At 39.6% G+C, this 20,686-nt stretch overlaps 1 protein-coding gene across 1 annotated transcript in view; it reads left to right on the top strand.

Annotated features, from left to right (window-relative positions):
* Positions 1-937: 937 nt before the first annotated feature.
* The window catches only part of HNRNPLL (heterogeneous nuclear ribonucleoprotein L like), a 39,016-nt gene continuing 19,267 nt past the window's right edge, over positions 938-20,686 (top strand). Inside the window, 6 exon segments of the mRNA XM_075203690.1 lie at positions 938-1,281; positions 9,453-9,571; positions 11,685-11,922; positions 12,251-12,338; positions 12,879-12,973; positions 13,054-13,126. Of these exon segments, the coding sequence (XP_075059791.1) occupies positions 1,114-1,281; positions 9,453-9,571; positions 11,685-11,922; positions 12,251-12,338; positions 12,879-12,973; positions 13,054-13,126 (781 nt within the window). The 5' untranslated portion in view covers positions 938-1,113.

The raw sequence follows: 20,686 nt of genomic DNA, 5'->3' as shown, positions 1-20,686 counted from the left end.
CAGTTTGTGCTTTGGAAACACAAATCGCTTAGACAATGCTTATTGGAAAACGATAAAATTACTTTAATAAGCCCCACCCCCAAAACGGACATCACTACTCTGGACTAATAAAAACAGGGGCGGGCGATGACACGTCTATGACGGCACTAGGCCTTGCCCCCTCAGTTTAGTTTACACAGCCGGCCGGGATCAGGGAGAGTTGCCTGCTCTCCTGGGAGTCCTCCCAGAAATTCGGGAGTCTCTCAGAGAGTAGGCAACTATGACCTACTAGTTTTTGGAGTCTGGTAGAAAACCAAAGCACCCATAGGAAACCCATGCAAAACATGGGAAGAACATAAAAACTCCACAGATAAGGCCATGGTTGCAAATCAAACTCATGACCCCACTGCTGTGAGGCAGAAGTAATAACCACTATGCCACCATGCATGTTTCTACATGTTTAGCATGAGAAGACTGTAAGCTCTATCAATGGCAGGGCCCTCTACCCTTTATTTTCAAGTCAGCATTTATTTTGTCTACTTTCATCATCATCATCATCATCATCATTTATTTATATAGCGCCACATGTCCCTGTTTAATATTTGCCGTTTCCCCCACTGTCTGACACTGCAGAGCACTGTAGCACATTTCAAATCGACAACAATATCCTGTTTTGCCACCGAGGCATGTTTATAAAACACAAATTGAATGCATTCTAAGCACATACCAACACAATGCAGGTTACCTGCGCTTTTACTCGTGTTTGAACATGCGCTAAAAGAAACATTACAAACGCAAAATGACACCTTGGCTATTATGCGCCACAGATAATAAAAAAAAACAACAGAAACATTATCACCATAGTAACAGCTCATCCAGTGGCAGAGAAGAGAATTGCAGGAGGCGTACACTAGAGCTCCCCATTCCCTCCCGGTGCGGCCGATGCTGCAGAGTAGTCAATGGAACATGCGCCGCACATCGCTGGTCAATCCCAGAGAACATGGAGAGCGGGCGGTGAGTGAGCCGTAGCCCCGCCCACTTGGGGAAGCCCCGCCCTCCTGTCCAGGCCCCGCTCCCATCTGGATTGTCGCCGTCTGCTGCTCTCAGTCAGTGAGGGACAAAGGATCTGGAGCAATGTCGTCTTCCTCATCTTCCGAGCAGTTCGAGGAAGGGGAGTACGAGAGTCAGCCCAAGAGACTGAAGAGCGGCCAGGAGGACGGAGAGATAGACTACACCTCGGAAGAGCATGAAGTGGAGGCGGCTACTACACCCAACACCGCTCGGGGCTCTGCCAGCCAAGGGGTAATAGATCTAGGAATTCCAAAATAGATGCATCTTTCTCGAGCGTTCTCCTGTTTATATCACATAGATGTAGTTAGAGTTATATGCAATGCATGCTGATTGTTCTCCTCTGTATAGAATTATAATCTGCTCCCCCTTATCCAGGACAGTTCCAGATTTTAGTGATTGTCCCTCAAAATGTCCATATTTTTCATTATTGACCCACACACTAATTATTTTCCTTTTCTGCTTTAAACAACTCTGGTTATTTAATCTTGCTGGGTTTTTTTGCTTTATAAGTTGAGTATTTAAAATGCAAAAGAACGTTTTATTCAGATTCAGTGAATATGTAATGGAGGACTGTAGTGCTCAAATTGCCTACTGAGGTGTTATTAAGTTTTATGCGCTTAGGTGCCTTGGTTCTGTAGCAAAGTGTTCATGGAAACCATCTTAAAGTGTTGCAATCTATGCATAATGTACATGTACTGTATATTTATAGGAAGCTGCTTACTGGACATTCTTCTGTGTATCACACATTTATGGACTATATAGGATACTGTGCATGTTGGAAAATTGTGTACATCACAAACATTTACTGTATAGGAGACAAGACACGCTGGGTATTTTCTGTATAGCACATAAAGCTGTATAGCACATAAAGCGGTTTGTAGTAACTGCATCATGTGGCTAAACTGATCCAATATGAATAGCTGTGGCCCACTGCAAGCTGCTGTCTGACATATTAATAATTCATACACTTTGTATGTAACCAATACACGTGTTGCCACACTTTCTTTTATTTATGGCTCTAGGCATAATAACCAGTGCTTACTTGTAGGAAAGCCCTAGACTCCGGCCATATCATAACCACTTGTATGCCAGAAATGCATGTGTGTATCACCTCTGTGCATAGGATTGCTGTGTTTAATAATGCACAAGTTCTTGTTATACCTGTGTATATGTTACAACTGTGCGAGTGGCAAGTACTGGTTTGGAGGCCGGTATCCCAGCAACTGTCACCGTGTACATTACTTTTCTTAAAGTAACAGATGATCTAATGATATATTTTAGGTAGACTGTTTTTAAATTATTTTAATGTAACAGTTTTGGAAATTGGTGCTATGTTACTTACACCAAGAACCGTTACAAAACACTGTCTAGTTTTGACGTAACAGATTGTGCAAATTGGTGTATGGTGCTTTTAAAATTTGTGCACTCTGAACCGAAAATAATTAAATACATTTAGACCGTTAAGTTTAAGAATACATTCCCTCCATCCCTTCTTGTCATTTTATCCATTGAGAAGAGTTCTGTTTTGGACCATTACGTGCATTTTCGTTTCATGCTATTTTATTTTGGGTGCTTGAAAATCTGTTTGAGCTGTAAAGTACAGATAATAAGAATATGTCCTATATCCTTGTCATATAAAAGCCAATTTTTTTCTTCTCTAATTTCACATTAAATGTGTGTTTAGCTCAATCCAATGCCAGCTTTGTGAAGCCCATGAGTGAGGATATGGTGCATTTATTTTCTGTGATGTCAGCAGGTAGTATGTAGAAAATGTTTCTACCTTGTCACATTGTACTCTATAAAGATCTGCTCCTGCAATAGCTTCAATTTCTAAACCTGCAAATGCTGCTACACCATTTTGAATCCGTGTCTGCTGCTTTTATATAATATGCATCCATTCTAGCTTGATGATTGTATGGGCAAGATGATGCATGTACTGTATATCATCATCCTCACCATTTATTTATATAGCATCACTGATTCCGCAGCATTGTACAGAGAACTCATTCACATCAGTCCCTGCCCCATTGGAGCTTACAGTCTAAATTCCCTAACACACAGGCACAGAGAGAGAGAGAGAGACTAGGGTAAATTTTGATAGCAGCCAATTAACCTATTAGTATGTTTTTGGCGTGTGGGAGGAAACCGGAGCACCCAGAGGAAACCCATGCAAACACGGGGAGAACATACAAACTCCACACAGATAAGGCCATGGTCGGGAATCAAACTCATGACCCCAGTGCTGTGAGGCAGAAGTGCTAACCACTTAGCCACCTTGCTGCCCTATATACATCATCATGTATGTGACAAGCTAGAAACAAAATAACTTTTATAGTGTACATATACATCAAGAAAACCCAATCTTAGTTTTTACATAACTGATTGTTCAGAGTAGTGTTGGGTTTGCTTTTTAACTAATACCGTTTTGAAAAGCGTGTTGTATAAGTGTTTTAAAGCTGTGTTTATCAACCACTGTTCCATGGAACGTCATAAATTCCAGGCACTATCAAAGCAGGATGCCTCAATCGTCTTTTAGTTGCCGGGATCAGTGTCTCTGTCTTTAATATTTACAAAAAATTGTTACACACACCTATAGCTTGATGATCCATATTTTCACGGCTACTAAACATGCTAGCTCTCAGTTGTCATTGTGTCCTCAGCACCCTCTTTATCAAGAATGGAATTGGGATTCCAAATCCTTATAGCTTTCTGAGCCCATTGATTGGTATTCATTTTTGGCTATGTATTTATTGATCTTACCCTACAACTTTCTGGGATTTGCACTTCACTAGTATTTGTTCAATTATCAACATTTTAGCCAGGATTTGTGTGGCTTTTCTTGTGCTTAATTGTATTGTTCTTGTTTGTATCTTAAGCTTGGTACACACCTATGCAATCTTACGTCAGGCGTATTTTCTGTAACAATTTCACCAATGATTGAAAGGTCCAATGAGCATGCCGATGCCGTGTGCACACCTAAACCATTTACATTCAGATCTGTGATCTTCATCTGTCATAACCATCTGCTGATAAGATCGTGACTCTATATGCTCTACAGCGCTGGTTGTGAGTGTATACACATTTGCCCTCCATCATTGATCGTGATCTTTAGGAAGTTTAGAAAACAAAATCAGCAGGTACAATGTGTTTTGGTACGATAAAAAACATGATCTTGGGAGCGTATACACTCTTGCAATATCTGACCAAATGTTTGTGAATCATGTGATCTGCATAGGTGTGTACCCAGCTTTAGGGTTTTTTTTTAGATTCTGTTTTGTCATACTTTTTAATAAATAAAAGGAACGACTCTTCAATCTACAAAGTGCCGAACTGTAGCAATTTGAGATACCTTAGACCAGTGTTGGCTAACCTGTGACACTCCAGGTGTTGTGAAACTACAAGTCCAAGCATACCCTTCCAGCAATAAGCTGCTATATATTGGCAAAGCATGCTGGGACTTGTAATTTCACAACACAGGTTAGCCAACACTGCCTTCGACAAATGCAAAAAAATATCCCAAACTCTACATATCCGTGACCTTTGTGATCTTTAAGTGGGAGAGGTTTCGCTTTTCTGCAATAAACTTGGACCTTTTACACTAAGAAACGGGGAGAAGGACCTCAAAGTTAAATGGTTGGTTGTAGGTGCTCTTCTGTTATTCAGACTGTGTATACTGACAAGTTTCTTTATTTTTTTTCATTGATGGTTATTAAGTTATAATCTGCTAAAGATGCCTAACATTAACGTATATGTTTATTATTATTGCAAAATGTATTCATATTAGTAAGCCTACAATAACATTTGTGTTCTTGAGTGATTGACATTTTATTTTTTGGTATTTCGGTGAAGAAAATTTCCCTTGTTGATGTAGAGAAATATCAAGCAACAGAAAATTCCCAAATTGTGTGAACTGATTTATAGGCAATACTTCTCTTCTGGTATTGGGTGCTGTAGTTTGGTATGTTGCCAAGTAACAACAAATATTTTCAACAATGAAGGTGTGATTTTTATTTTTATTTTTTTACTTTTTTTATTATGTAAATGAAACATCTAATTTTACTGGTGCTACCTGGTTTACTTACTATATATTTATAAAGATTTTGATTGTGTGAAATATCCGATTAGGATCTATTTTCTAGAACAGCTTCCTGTTTATTAACTTGTGGCATGAATTTGAAACATTTTAACTATCTATAGAAGTGTTAAAAGTGTGCATATCTTTGGTAATGTTGCAAATAATGTCATGGCTTTTTATTATATCTTCATAATGACAGTGAGGAAGTGGTCTGCTAATTACAGAGGTGACTGTCAGGAATAGATGATATGTTGTTTCATTCGACAGTAGGTGAGGTGAGCAATAGCTTCAGTATTGGTTTCACATGTGAGCTGACTCTGGGAAAACCTGGTATGGAATTAAAATAAAATAAAAACCTATTAAGAAAAATTTGACTGCAATGCCCTTCCAACACAGAGTTTAATGACAAGCCAGCAAAATTGTAAGTCCAATTATCAGACGGTCAGAATGCAAAGCTAAAGAGAAACTCTTAATTTGTTAATAAACTTAAGGCTCCCTGATCAAGTTGCACTGATGTAGTTTTCCTCTGCTCCCTTTCAATTCAAAATGTATAGTTACACATCCCGCATATCCAAGAAAGGTAAGTGTGGAGTAAGTGGTGCAAACACTTCGAGGACATGAACCATTCATTATAGTCAGCAGAAGTATTTGCTCATTGTCTTTGAGAGCACTCAAAATTTTTTGGGGTAGAATTTCCTGTAGTGGATGAGCCCTACTAATAACAGGAAGGCAGAGAGGTGAATAGCTTTGAGTCTTCTTATCATGATGTTATTTTACAGAAACACCTGGAATTCTCACCTGATCTGTCTGCCCTTGTTTGAAAAATAAGTACTGTGTAATTGTCCCTTGGTGCTAATTTTTAGGCTAGCGCCTCAAAGGCTTCCTCAAGTCAAAAGGTTTTATGATCGGTTTTTCAGAAAGCCTCAAATTGGAAGAGGTTTTTGTTGAGAAAATATATAAGGCAGGATGTCCGACTGGTGTTTTGGCCATATGTGCCTACTGCTGCTCTGATTTTCTCTGAAATCTCCATCATTTAAACTGTTTGGCCTAGATTTGCTAAAAATCGTGTGAGGCTGTTTTAAATTGGCAACTACACCAGCGGTATAAGGAAAAATTTAATTTGCTCCATAAGTTAATTATAAATTAATTTTGCCCCTTAATCAATACATAAAGTGCCCATCTGATCAAGAACATTCAGATGTTTATCAAGTCTGGTGGAAAATGCTATTGCACAGCACTAACTGTACTCTTATGTCTGGCCTTACTACATATATGAGTAGTGTCCAAATTAGACACTGATCTAGCCACACAGTGTTTGTGTCAAGTGGGCAGGAACTGCTTGACACCTATTTATAAACTTAAAGGAACTCTTAACCCCAAACTGAAATTTTCAGAATTGAACCATGGAGGTAAAATACACAGTTAAGCTTTAGCCTGATATTCTACTGCAGCTCTATTACTCTGTTAAAGTAAAGTTTTACCTCCACTCTTACAGGCATCAGAAGCTCCTGCCACATTTTTAGCGCTGTGTCCTAATAGGATTTATTACATGTCAAACATCTGAGAATGCAGTCACTTGAGTTGCTGTGACATCTCTTGTCCTGTCCATGTATATGAATCAACCAATCCACATCCGTTTGTTTCTTCGATGCAAGGCTGGCAAGCTGTCAGTCATGCAGTGTTGGAGGAGAACATCTCTCTTAATATGACCACCTGCTGCAGAGGAGCTAAAGTGAGCTTGGTGAACATATTTAGGTAGAAATAAACACTCCAGTTATTGAATATATATTCACCTCCGTAAGGCAGCACCATTGACAAATATTAATGCTAAATACTGCCCTTAAAAAGTATTGACCAATTAAATAATGTATATAGCATTTCTTCCTCAACCTGTGAGCAGTCCCTCTTAGAAATCTGGCATGCAGTGTCTTACAACCTTCCCTCCGTGTCAGTCATGTTTCACACCGCTTTATTGAAGGAGTACATCAGCTATAGGTCTACAGCCGTTTTTGTTCTATAGTCCTTGATCCAGGATGTGGCATTTGACCTGGAATTCAAGTATGTAGTTGCATAGATAGGGGTCACTGGTCTTTCATTACCTGTGAAAGTCTTCTCTGCAAGGCAGTTCATGAGGATGAGTCTTCAGAACATAATTGTAAATTTGTTTTATTAAAAGACTTTTCCTGCTCACATAAAATAACACTGGCATGAATAAAACCAAAAAGTCTTATTTTGTTATTTTTTTTACCACTAATCATTGTTCAGGAATTATATTATGCTTTCTCAAGTCTTTCCTGCATATTGTGACTATACATGTTTCTTAAGTCCATAACCGTCTTTTAATATTTGACATTAAGGGTGAAATTTATCAAACTGCAGGTTTGAAAAAGTGGAGATGTTGCCTATAGCAACCAATTAGATTCTAGTTGTCGTTTTATAGAAAGATGTACTAAATGATAACTAGAATTTGGTTGCTATAGGCAACATCTCCACTTTTTTAAACCCGCAGCTTGATAAATTTAACCCTAAGTGTGAATTAATTTTGTGGGGTGGTAAGAAGCACTCTGGTCAATGTTTTTTTTTTTTGGTTTTTTTTTTCTACTATCTTTGACTGTGGCTGATTACCAGCAAATATATCTACTTAGTGCAATAGTGTGTCCAGATATTTCTTTTAATTTTTTTTTTTTTACTCATTAGTGTTGTTTTAAAAGTGGTTTATTGTGTCTGGTCACTGGCCATCAGTTTGTTTTCTTATATATTAGCCCACAGTACAGTATCTTTTATTGTTCTAAATGCTCTATTCAATTAAGTAGCTGTTATGTATTTTGTCTAAATTATACATGCATGGCTTCACATTAATGTCCCTATACTTATTCTAAAATTATTGCACACTCTTGTTGTATATAAAGTAGACACTTTGTTCACATGAGAAAAAGATTATATATTTATAAACCTGGATACAAGTGAAATACCGTCTCTATAATAAGAAGCAGTTTGCGATAACATTGAGGAACAAGTCATGCTCAGTGCTCTGCAAATACATAAAATAAACACAAACCACTTACATGAATTGCATACTCTCCATTTTATATCCAAAGATATCCACCTTTGGACACACATTACCATACGCATCTAAAGCACTCACATCCTGGAAATCACAAGCAGACATTCTGCTTATTTACACACATGCACTGGGAAAATCAGTACAGACGCATGAAAACTAATGCGTACTTCTGTGAATCATTTTTCTGGCATTGCCGTTTTACTATGCAACCTTTTTTATTGGTAGCACGTATTAATGCATGAAGAATAGGGTGTTCTAACATTTTAAGCATGGCATTGAAATTTTAGAAGACTATGATGTTGGAAAGGGCACCCTTGACGAATATTTTGTTTTATTTTTTTAATGTGCATGAAACGCATGTAGGTGTGCACAGGCCCTTCTACTTGTTATACCGTGACCGCATATGATTAGTGCGTAATATAACATTATGTAAGAGAGCAACACAAACTATGCATGTTAGAATGGCTCTTGCACACTAAAGCTTGTAGAAAGACACCAAATGGGGCACTTAAGAATATTTAAAGTATCTACTATTGCAGGCTTATTTACTGCAGCAAGAGTTTTATAACGCCGTTGGATATATGAACTTCACTTTATATTGAGGTACATTTGACACACAATCATTCAGCAGCAGGGGCCCTACGTCACTATTCCGCTGTTTGGTGACACTGCTTCTTCCACCATCTCGGTGTGTGGCTTCCTGCTTTCAAAGGCTCATTTACAAAGTTCTTATTTGCTTCTTTATTTGTGCACCTGACCCTTTTTGTCCGACTGAGCGTTTTCACATGCATACCAACTTCTTGGGACTTAGCAGGGAGAAAAGGGCTATGCAGCCCAAAGTAGGGACGTCCCTCATAAATGTACAATGTCCACCCATTATCTTATTTAAGTCTCACTTTTGCATGTTGGTACGAAATCTGTATCCAGAGCCTCTGATGTGCTCTCACTTCGAACTGAACAAACCCTGTGCTTACTTATAAAATTAAGTGTATTTATGGAAAAAATAGGCACATTAGTGAGAATTTAAAGTGAATGGATTTGTGTTTTGTTGGGTCTGGGATGTATAATACTCGGTGTACTTCAACGTATAAAGAGATGGAGGTATTGAATTTATTTTGTGAACTAATTATCTGTACTTACAATTTAATAGGTATTTTTGTGATGGATGAGGGACTTGTTTTTTTTTTTTTTTTGTTTGGTATTTGTTTTTACGTTTTTAATTTATATTTTCCCAAATCTAATTTATTCTAATTTCATACACAGGATGGAGGCAGAAATCATCACAAAGTATCAGTCTCTCCTGTGGTCCATGTGCGAGGTCTCTGTGAATCTGTGGTGGAAGCTGACTTGGTGGAGGCACTCTCAAAGTTTGGGACAATATGGTAGGTCTCATATTTGGAGTAATAATCCCAATTACTAATGTTTAATATAATTATAGGCTGGCCCCATGTCTCTTATTAACTGTTGGAGGTTTTTTTTCCCATAACAGGCTCTGTTCTAACCAAAGAAGTTGAAAAAACTATATTGAGGCACTGGTTCAAAGATCATTCATTTTAGATTCTTAGTTTGATGTCCGGTTGTTGCTTAGAGTGGAATCTGCACCTCTCATACAATAATAAACAACATAAAATACAAAAGTGTCGCCATAAATTTACAGTATATAGCATGTAAAAGTGCCCTTTAATTGTTATTATTTATTAAAGTATAAAACAAGTGTGCACACTTGAACATAAAATCAAGAACAGTATATGATGCTTAAATCGCATCGAAATTGCTTGCCGTTTGAATGGCACTTTTTTCAGAGTTCACATAAGCCAGTGGTCTTGTGCAGAATGTTTGCTAGGTCCTTTTTGCTGCATATAGGAAACGCCAAACTCCACAAGTATACTCCTACCCAAGCATTCGTTCTAATCTGGTTTAAAAACAGGAGAAACTCATGTCAAATTTTGTTTCACGGATATAAAAAAAATCTCTACAGGTTCTTTACTCCGGGAATATAAGTATATTTTATTTCCATCTCTACATCTTGTTCAGGGTCATTTGATGATTGCACCACAAGCCCGATAGTGTACCGATGCCACTTCTTTTACTTAAATGACAGTGGTGAATCTACACATCTGCAAGGACAGAAGGTGTTTGTGGTGGCATGCAGGATACAGGTAGAGGAGCTGTAGAATAGACTGAGCCCGTGTTTGCATGGGTTTCCTCCCAAGGTGCAGTGCGGAAGGGACTGGTGTACAGTAAATGATTACATGTTCCCTGTACAGCGATTCATAATGTGATTGGTGCTGTGTAGATAATAATCATTCCAATAACCATAATGGGGATTTACAAAAGAAGAATGTTATTTGTATATCTACATTGCTTATGCTGGCTGATAAACTGTTTTAGTTGCTGGAAGTTTTATATGGGAAAAGTCACATAGTATGAAATGTGTACCTTGTGAAATGGAGATGCATCATAGAAACTAATAGTTAATACAGAGATTCAGAAGGCGTCAAAAAGATGTACCCCTTTGTTGGCATGCGTGGATGTGAGGAAATGCTTTTTGTCCATTCATGCCACAGTGCAAGGTGTTCTCAAATAATTGCATTGTTACGCCAGCAGTAACAGAAATGGTTTTGTTTACTTATTCGGGTATTGAATAACTGGGAGTTTGCAAGTAATAGACGTGACTTTGCTCCTATCTGCTCGAGCACTAAGAGGCTGTGTAACCTGCAGAGGCCGGCTCTGCAGCCACAACTGTAAACTAAAGCCTAAGCATGCAGGCTTGTCTATCACATTGCTCATGTTCAACCAAAGTGTCCGTGGATATATATATATATATATATATATATATATATATATATATATATATATATTTTTTTTTTTTTTTATTTTTTTTTTCTTAGACAGATTCCAGCCAGTCCACATAGATTTCTGTGTTTAATTTCAGTCACAAGCATATTTACTTCTAGCAACAGAAGAATCAGTCATCATAAATATGAATAGAAGCACACAATCAATGATCATTCCTAAACGGAAGCAATTTTATAAAATATTACTACATTGGTTTATGCTAGTATAACATAATTGTAGGTCCAGGTTGACTTTGAAAAACTTATCATTTACTAATGTTGTGCCACCATATTACACTGCACTGTACAGACAAACAGACACACACACGTATGCACATACTAGGCTCCATTTTTGTCATCTGCCAGTTATCTTACCACTATTATATATGTGTGACAACCAATGTAAACATGACGATAACATGATCCACACAGATAATGCCCCCTATGGCCCTAGATTAGTTAACCACTGTAGCTTCCGTCAAGTTTTTCTTTTGGTCTCTCTCTCTGTTTTGTTTTTTGTAGTAATGTTTTTTTATTTTTTTCGTTTATTTTTAAACAGATCATGTGAATTCTGTCATACTATGTTGTTCTTGTGGTCACGTAATGTGAGAGATGGTTTATGTAACAATCAAAATCTTGTAATAATTTCTGTTCACAGCTACGTGATGATGATGCCCTTTAAACGGCAAGCCCTGGTGGAGTTTGAAGATACTGAGTTTTCTAAGAAGTGTGTGACCTTTGCTAACAGTGAGGCTGTGTACATAGCAGGACAGCAGGCCTTCTTCAACTTCTCCACAAGCAAACGAATCACCAGGCCAGCAAACACTGAAGATCCTTCCGGCGGGAATAAAGTCCTTCTCCTCTCAATCCAGAATCCTCTCTATCCAATCACAGTGGTAAGTCTGCTACTTATGCATATAATGTATTGTATAGATAATACTACAAACGTTCACTTATTTAGATTTCTGCAACATTTGTTGTAAGATGTTTTTAATGACTTCTGTGGCAACTGTGGTATGGTTACATGGATTCTGTGAATGTAGAATCCAGTGTTCTATACACTGGATTCTATTAGTAGATAGAATAAATACATTAGTATTTTTGTGAAACTTAGTATATTGTTTGTGTGTGACAAGAATTACACCTGTAATTTAAGACTATTGTGGGTTTGTTTTTTACTGTTTAACCCACTATAAAATAACCTTTCTACTTTTTTTTTCATAGGATGTCTTGTATTCTGTCTGCAACCCAGTAGGAAAAGTGGAACGCATAGTTATTTTTAAGAGAAATGGAATCCAAGCCATGGTTGAATATCCTCTTTAATTTTCAGGATTTTTGTTGTTGTGTTTTTTTTTTTTTGGTTTTTTTTTTTAAATCATTTCAACAGTACAAACTTGTCTTATGTCAGAGTAAACTGATTCTGTTCAACTGTAAATAGAACACGTAAAAAGTTTGACCAATACATAGAATTGTTTAGACTTGAATTTAAAGACAAAACTGTAGGCTAGACGTGAGCCTTCGTATAATCCCACACTGGGGGTTATTTACTAATCATGTGCAAATGTAGCAGACCAAAGTGATCAGAGATACATGTGCTTCCATTGTCCAATTTCACTAGATTTATCAAAGACAATGGCAAATCAGTTGTTATGGCTTTTTGCACATTAGTTGTGTGACTTGTCATCTGTGCTAGATATGTCTTTTATATTTATGCTATGTATTCAATGATTTAGGAGCATTGATTGCAGTGTAGTTTGTTTTGTTCCTGTATTTCTTGTGTTGTCATTCACTGACCTTTTGAACGTGCCTGCATTTATGACTTGATCTGAGATTCCTTAACATAGCCGAACATTTGACAATCTGCATAGTGCCCAGAAGGCCAAAGCTGCTCTGAATGGGGCAGACGTTTATGCTGGATGCTGCACACTAAAAATAGAATATGCCAGAGTAAGTCTCGTTCACACTGACTGTATCTCTACTGTTTCCTCAGCTGCAGTAACACTGACTATTTGTTTCATTGTGCACAGCCCACACGTCTTAATGTTATCCGGAATGACAATGATAGCTGGGATTACAGCAAACCCTACTTGAACAGGCGAGGTAGGAATTTTATTATATTTGCTCATTTTATGAATTGGTAAGCATGGTTACTAAAGTACTATGTGTTTTGACAAAATCCTGTTTAAGACTGCTTGGTTTAGTAGCTGTCTTTGGGTTGAACTGCTCAGATACCAGGAACAGCCCACACATGCAGACATGCTTTTGCAGTACCAAAGATTGTTTCTCCGGGCAGCTCCATTCCCTCTTTTCCCCTCTTACTTTCTATCTCTCTATGTTGAGGGGAAGGAATGCATTTCCAAGCCATAAACTTGCACACTGCATCTCCATGGAAAAGACTTTGCTCCCAAGCATAAAAGCTGGACATGGCATTCAGAAGTCTAGCGGAGGACCTTCCAGCACGCTGACTACACCTCTTCATGCACTACATCGGCAACAGCAAACAGGTCTCCGAACAAAAACCCTCCTAAAACCACAGACTTGCAATTCACCTTGACTGCATTCTGCATGCATCATCACCACCACCACCACAGGCTCCCAGTGAAGGACATTTGAAAAGCCCTCTGCATACTTGCATGGATTGAACATGGTGTCCTAGATCCATGAAATCTGTCACCTGGATGTACATTGACTTAATTGCAGTCAAGTGAATGCAAATCAGTCTTATATCAGAACTGTCGGGGCATGGCAAATGTACAGTATATTGACTCTTGAACACTGTCCACTCAATTCTAGATCATCACTGTTGGGTATTCAAGACCAGTGATAAATGCAGTCTAAGTAGATTTTACACAATAGAGATGCAATATTTTTGCACTATGTTACTGCTTTAGCTGCTATATTTCCTATACAATGTCACCAAAAACTGATTAACTTCTTAACTGTTTTGGTTGAGGTTAAAAAGAGCTTTAAAATATAATTGTAAAGAGAACAATGGTGAGAAACACTAAATGACTTAACAGTGCATGCACGGGAAATGATTTAAAATGTGGATTAAGTTCTTATATTCATTCTGTAAAGTGTATTTCCTTTGTGATTTATATTTCTTGCAGACCATGTACTCTTTAAACAAGTGGTAGACTTTAGAATTTACTTAAAGATAGAAATGTGTTCTGCTTTTTGCCCCACATAAGGTATAATTGTTTAAGATTCAAAATCATTTTTCTTTGAATGGTTCAAAAACAAGTGACAGTCAATTGAAGTGTGATTCCATACTTCATTCTTGGTGTAGAATATGGGCTCTGTTTAAAAGGCAAAACATCCTCTATTTTAAATATAAAAGGTAGCGTTACGCCGGCTACAAACAAGCCGGTCATAACCACATGTGACCACATTGGATGACTTACAGCCTTTTCGGACATGGGCTGAGCAGTCAGATTTTCTTTCGGCTTCACTGGAGTCCGTTACAAGTTGACTGTACAACAATAAAACTGTCGTTTTTGGTTTTTTTTACCACACTAAAAGGGTGTATTTGGTACTGTCTGGACATCAGTTATAATGTGGTAATAGTGCCATTTAAATAGTAACTTGTGCAATAATAAGTTTGCTATATAATAGACTGTTGATGGAGACAGGTAGAAGCGCTGCAGTTATTACAAAGTAGGAGTACTGTTTTATATGGTGATAGACTTTAAAAGTTATACATTAAACCTGCCTTTTGTGCATCTCACATGACAATATAAACACTTGAATATATCTGATTAATTCTCATTGATACTTGCTACAGTAATTACAAAGTGTATAACTGGTTTACTTATTTTAGACCAGCACAATAGTTAAATTTTAAAAAAATAAAATAAAAGCGGCTACTTGCGGTATTAGAATATTGTATAGTAGTATAATTTGAATACATGGGAATTAATTTATTTCAGGATAATGAAAACACATTATAATTTTTTTTTATACTACAATCACTAGGGCTCTTTTACTTATATTGCACTGAACCACAGCAATCAGCAACCAACTTTTATCTTTCTAATGCACATTAGACAATAGAAGAAAACAGAGGTGCCGATTTTGCACCTAAATGCAATTATACAGTTGTGCAGTAAGTTGTGAGCTAATTAGTGCACAACATTAATTATCGTAGATTTATAAGGCACCACAGTGGAAAAAACAGGGCATATATAAAACGGGAATATACTAGGTACACAAAATAAATGCATATATGAAAACAAAGAGTAGTGAAGTTCCTTCACATGAGAGCTACAGTCTAATTGGAAGAGGGCACAGCTGAAACAAGAAGAGCTAGTGTGGCTCAGGGTGGTAATTGTGAGAGTGCATTACTGTTGGTAATATAGGTGGGAGTAGGATAAGCTGTAATAAATAGATGAGAGCATTTAAAAATTTGAAGGCTGTGAGAGAGTTTGATCAGACATGGTAGGGTATTCCATAAGTGGGTAGCAGCTTGGGAGAAAGATGGTTACCAGAGGTGAGACACACAGGTCGGTGGCAGATCTAAGATGGAGAGTCTTTGAGATGAAATTTTGATATGTATGAAGCGGTGGCTTTGTAGGTGAGCGTGAGTAATTTTAATTGGATTCTGGAGGCCACAGGGAGCCTATTTAAGGATTTGGAGTAGCAAGAGAGGAATGCTGTTGGAAGGCATGCCTGGTAGGAAGAAGTTGCAGTAGTCAAGGTGGGAGATGATTTAAAAATGCATAAGAGTTTTTTTTGTTGGCATCTTGGGTAAGAAAGGGGAGTATAATCAAAGGTTGATGAGCGAGACAGGATGTGAAGAATAAAGTAGAGGGTGGAGTCTAGTCTGACACCAATCTTGGGAAACTGAGTAAATTGTGTTGTTGTTGATGGTGAGAGATTTGATGGGAGGTGATGACTCTGGGAAGAGGGAAGATGATGGGCTCTGATTTGGACATGTTGAGCTGTAAGTAGCAGTGGGACATCTATGTGTTGATAGCAGACAGTATAGATAATACAGAAGGGGAGATGTTTGGGGGAGAGGTACATTTGGGTGTCTTTGGTGTAGAGGTGGTGCTGAAGGCCGAATGAGCAAATTGGTTACCCAAGATAAGAAGTGTACAGTGAGAAAAGCAGAGGATTGAAACGGGGATCCCACCAGATATATTGGGAGTGGAGCGGTGGATGCATCAGCGGTAGAGACACTAAATGAGTGGTTCAACAGGTAGGATGTGAACTAGCAATGAACTGTGGCACAAAAGCCAAAGGAGTGAAGGGTGTGCAGGAGAAAAGGTTGATCAACCATGTCGAAAGCAGCAAAGAGTTCCAGGAGGATGCGTATTGAGAAGCGGTCCTCAGACTTTGCTGTAAATAGATCATTGATCACTTTTTTGAGTTAGTCTCAGGAATGTTGGTTGTAGAAGCCTGAAAGCAGAGAGTTGAGAAGAAGGTGAGAGAAAAAGTGTGATAGGTGTTTGTACACGTGTTGAGGAGAGAAATAGGAAGATGAAGAATAGGGGAATGTGGTTGGAGAACATGTAAGCATTGATATGGCAACAATGCATTTGTGATGCTAAAAGGATCCTTTTAGTCCTCTTAAAAGTATACTTTTGCTGCAAATATGTATTCCTTAGATTTATTTATCATTTATTTGGTTTTAAAATACAAAATATATCTTACATAATGGTGCACAAAGCAGAATGGATTTCTTTTCATGTAAAATTATTTCTTCCCAAGTTATAATCTATTAAACCTTAAAGTTTAAAGGTTACGCTCACCTCTAGAACCATTTAAGAGACCCGAAGGAGGCAGGGACTCAAATTACTAACTAGATATGACCGTAAGCTCACAGCTATCCAATCAGGACCTGGTCATTTTAGCCAGGGTGTTGGGTACCTCCTCCACCACTCGTAGACCTACCCACAACGAAGTTCTAGTGTGGTGGAGGGAATAGTATAAAAATGTGTTAATTTAACACACAAAACACCTTTAATTAATCACAAAGAAGAATATTCTTTTATTTGTGCAAGTCATTAAAATGCTCCACATATATATTTGGAATAAGAATATAATTTTAGGTAGACCACACAACATTTTCCGTTTAGAACCAGTGAAACATAAAAAATATTGCACAAAATATGCAGTGGCATTGTCCATTTACACAGTAGCATAACCAACTGGACTTCTTTGAATGTTACTGCATCAAACTAGAGAATCATCATCCACTATTTATATAGCTCTACTAATTCCGCAGCGCTGTACAGAGAACTCATTCACATCAGTCCCTGCCCCATTGGAGCTTACAGTCTAAATTCCCTAACATACACATAGACAGAGAGATTGACTAGGGTCAATTTGATAGCAGCCTATTAACCTACTACTGTTTTTTGGAATGTGGGAGGAAACCCACGCAAACACGGGGAGAACATACAACCTCCACACAGATAAGGCCATGGTCGGGAATTGAACTCATGACCCCAGCACTGTGAGGCAGAAGTGCTAGCCACTAAGCCACCTTTTACAATGGCAGTTTACAATTATTTAGCTTCTATGGCATTGTATTATCCAATCTAAAGCTCTGTATTTGCACAGTGGCTCATGCTGTAATATCTAGAAAACTTGCTATTAGATACATTGTTATGAATATAAAAATAAGAGGCCATGTGTTTTTCTGGGCGTATCTATTTAAATGTCTGGTGTAAAAACCACTTAACTATTCTGAATTATATGGAGCTTCAGTAACGAAGGACACTGATCATTATTGAATACTACTTAGCTAGCCTGTTTCACACCACCAACAAAACATTATGAAACCGAACCATATTTCTCTGTCCTTTGGGAGACATTAGAGTATAGAGTAGGGACAGGGTGATGTGGCACATTAGAACTTCTGTAAACTAGCCCTGGCTCCTCCTTCTCTATACCCCACTTCCAGTTTAGCTTCAGTCTAGTCCGGCGGTTCCCAAACTGTGCGCCGCGGCTCCCAGGGGTGTCGCGGCGCTGTCACTGGGTCGATATTCAGTGACAGCTGCTGCGGGAGAGAGGAGTCTACTGGGTCCCGGCGCCCGGTGGATTGGTAAGTTACTGTGTTCTTTCTTTTTTTTTTTTTTTTTAATATGGCTGGCCCGCGGCAGAGGAGTTAGAGGGATCGTGACAGCTGGGGCAGAGGAGGGTGACAGCGGGGGCAGAGGAGAGTGACAGCGTGAGAGAGGGCAGAGGAGGGGGACAGCGTGACAGAGGGCAGTGTGTCTGGATGCAGAGGGGGCAGTGTGTCTGGATGCAGAGGGGGCATTTTTGCATACAACTAAATAAGTATTTCTGTCCTGACCTAAATACTTATTACAATTTTTTTACTCAACTACTTCTAAAACAGGACTGCTCAATAATTATATTGGAGGGGTGCCTTGAAAAAATTTGGAGACTCTAAGGGTGCCGCAAACTGCAAAAGTTTGGGAACCACTGGTCTAGTCAAAACGGGCAGTTTTGGGCTGTGTTGCAGCCCTCTTCTGTTTTTTTTATCTTTTACTGTTTAAATTGGAGGCTTCTACCCCTTGTTAGATGACAGTCGCATCGGCGAATGTCAATCAGGGAGGCCCAGCCGCTAGCGCACAGCACTGAAGGTTGGAGAGGGATCAGAGGCGCCATGGAGGTACCTCCGCTGCCGCCCCCCTCTCCCAATGCTGAATTACCCTGCTAGGAGCTGGGCATAGTCGCCGCAGGCTGTGCCTATCCTCCATTGCTGTACCTGGGGGACTGAGTCAGGCTAGGGTCACTGAGATAGTGAGCTCTGTTAGGCACTGAATTAGTGGAGGGGGTTGTCCTGCTGGACGGCTGCCAATCCAGTGTTGGGGGTGGGGGGGTGGTGGCTTTCTCCCATGCACTTTCTCCCATGCACTTTCTCCCATGCACTTTCTCCCATGCACTTTCTCCCATGCACTTTCTCCCATGCACTTTCTCCCATGCACTTTCTCCCATGCACTTTCTCCCATGCACTTTCTCCCATGCACTTTCTCCCATGCACTTTCTCCCATGCACTTTCTCCCATGCACTTTCTCCCATGCACTTTCTCCCATGCACTTTCTCCCATGCACTTTCTCCCATGCACTTTCTCCCATGCACTTTCTCCCATGCACTTTCTCCCATGCACTTTCTCCCATGCACTTCCTCCTTAGTGGTCTCTCTCCACTAAGAAGGAAGTGGCAGCCATTTTACAGCTCCAGCTTCTCCTTTTTTCTGTCCTGTGTAAGGTGACGGGTTGGGGTTTTTTTTTTTTCCCCCACAGTTTAGTCCTTTAGACTGTGGGGCTGCTTTGCTGTATTGCAGACTTACCTTCTGTACTTTTATTTGTGTGCTGTTTGTCTTATATACTGTGGGTTAAGGCTGGGGTAACTTTTATGCTGACGATCAACTGTGCCGCCTGTAATGTTAAGTTACCATCCGAGCAGTCAGCTGTGCACACCTTGTATGTGGCCCGTGAGTCTCAAGTTTGCATGCTGTGTGCACCAGCATGTTCTGGTTCTGACACGGAAGAGCCTGCCTGGACTTGGTTTCTGTCCAAAACTGTGGCTAAACTTGTCCAATTTGCTCGGTCTGAGTCTGTGGGCGGCCCTTCCTCTGTGACAAGTGAGGTGAATTCTGTTCCTGGATCGCTAAGCTAGGGTCCGACTGGACCTGTGGCGGCGGATTCTGATGAACCGGTTTGGCTTCTGTCTCCTCTTCCTTATAGTGGATGTGGCAATCTGCTACACCGTCCTTCTCGTGTAAGCGAAGAGGATAGCGGCTTCCCCTGCTAGGAAATGAGTCAGATTCTGACTGTTCTTTCCAGGAGGAGGGCAAATTAGTGACGGATTCTGACATGGTCGGTCCTTCTGTGGTGGAAGAGGTCCATCCTGATCATCAGAGTGTGGAGGAATTAATACTGGCTGTGCGTCAGGTACTTGAGATCCCTGTGGCAGCTGTCCCTGTTGTGCTGTGGAGCCTTCTCTTTTTGAACGGATGACAAAGCAATATTTTGTCTTTTACCGCTTCTTCTTCCCAAATGGAAAATTTGTTGGCTAAGCCTTGCGCATTCCCAGATTGGAAGTTCCAGATGTCTCGTCAAGTGCAGTCGTGTTTTCCCCTTACTCCTGAGGATTTTGCAAAATGGGAGGCGCCTCCACGTGTGGATGCTCCAGTTGCAGGGTTGGCTCAGTTACTACTATCCCTCTTCCTATACACTCTTAAGGCCTGCCTTAAGTCTATTTTCGAGGTGGCGGGTGCGCCTCTGTGGCCCGCCTTGTCGGCCAACAAAGCTGTAGAACACTGGTCAGAACAGCTGTCTGAAGGTTTGTTGGCAGGGAGACCGTCTTCTGAACGTTGGTGGAGCAAATTCAGATGGCTAGGTATTTTATAGGGGATGCAGCTCTGGACTTGGGTCTGATAGGGGCACAAATATCTGCCTATGCTGTTTTGGCTTGTCAGACTCTCTGACTTAAGTCCTGGGAGGCTGATGAGTCTAAATAGGCTCTGGAGACAAAAGCCTTTTCCAGGGGTGTTTTGTTTGGTCCTCAGCTTGATTCCATTATCAGTCAAGCAAAGGGAGAAAAGAGCACGTTTCTTCCTGTCAATACTACCAAACAAAGAATGTCCTAGTTCCGGTCCTTTCGGTCTTCATGCAGGTCTCGTGGTCAATATACCTCGGGCCAA

Source organism: Mixophyes fleayi, chromosome 3 (assembly GCF_038048845.1).
Source record: "Mixophyes fleayi isolate aMixFle1 chromosome 3, aMixFle1.hap1, whole genome shotgun sequence".
Lineage (NCBI taxonomy): Eukaryota > Metazoa > Chordata > Amphibia > Anura > Limnodynastidae > Mixophyes > Mixophyes fleayi.
The sequence above is the reverse complement of the archived record's forward strand: the minus strand, read 5'-3'. Positions and strand labels throughout refer to the sequence as shown.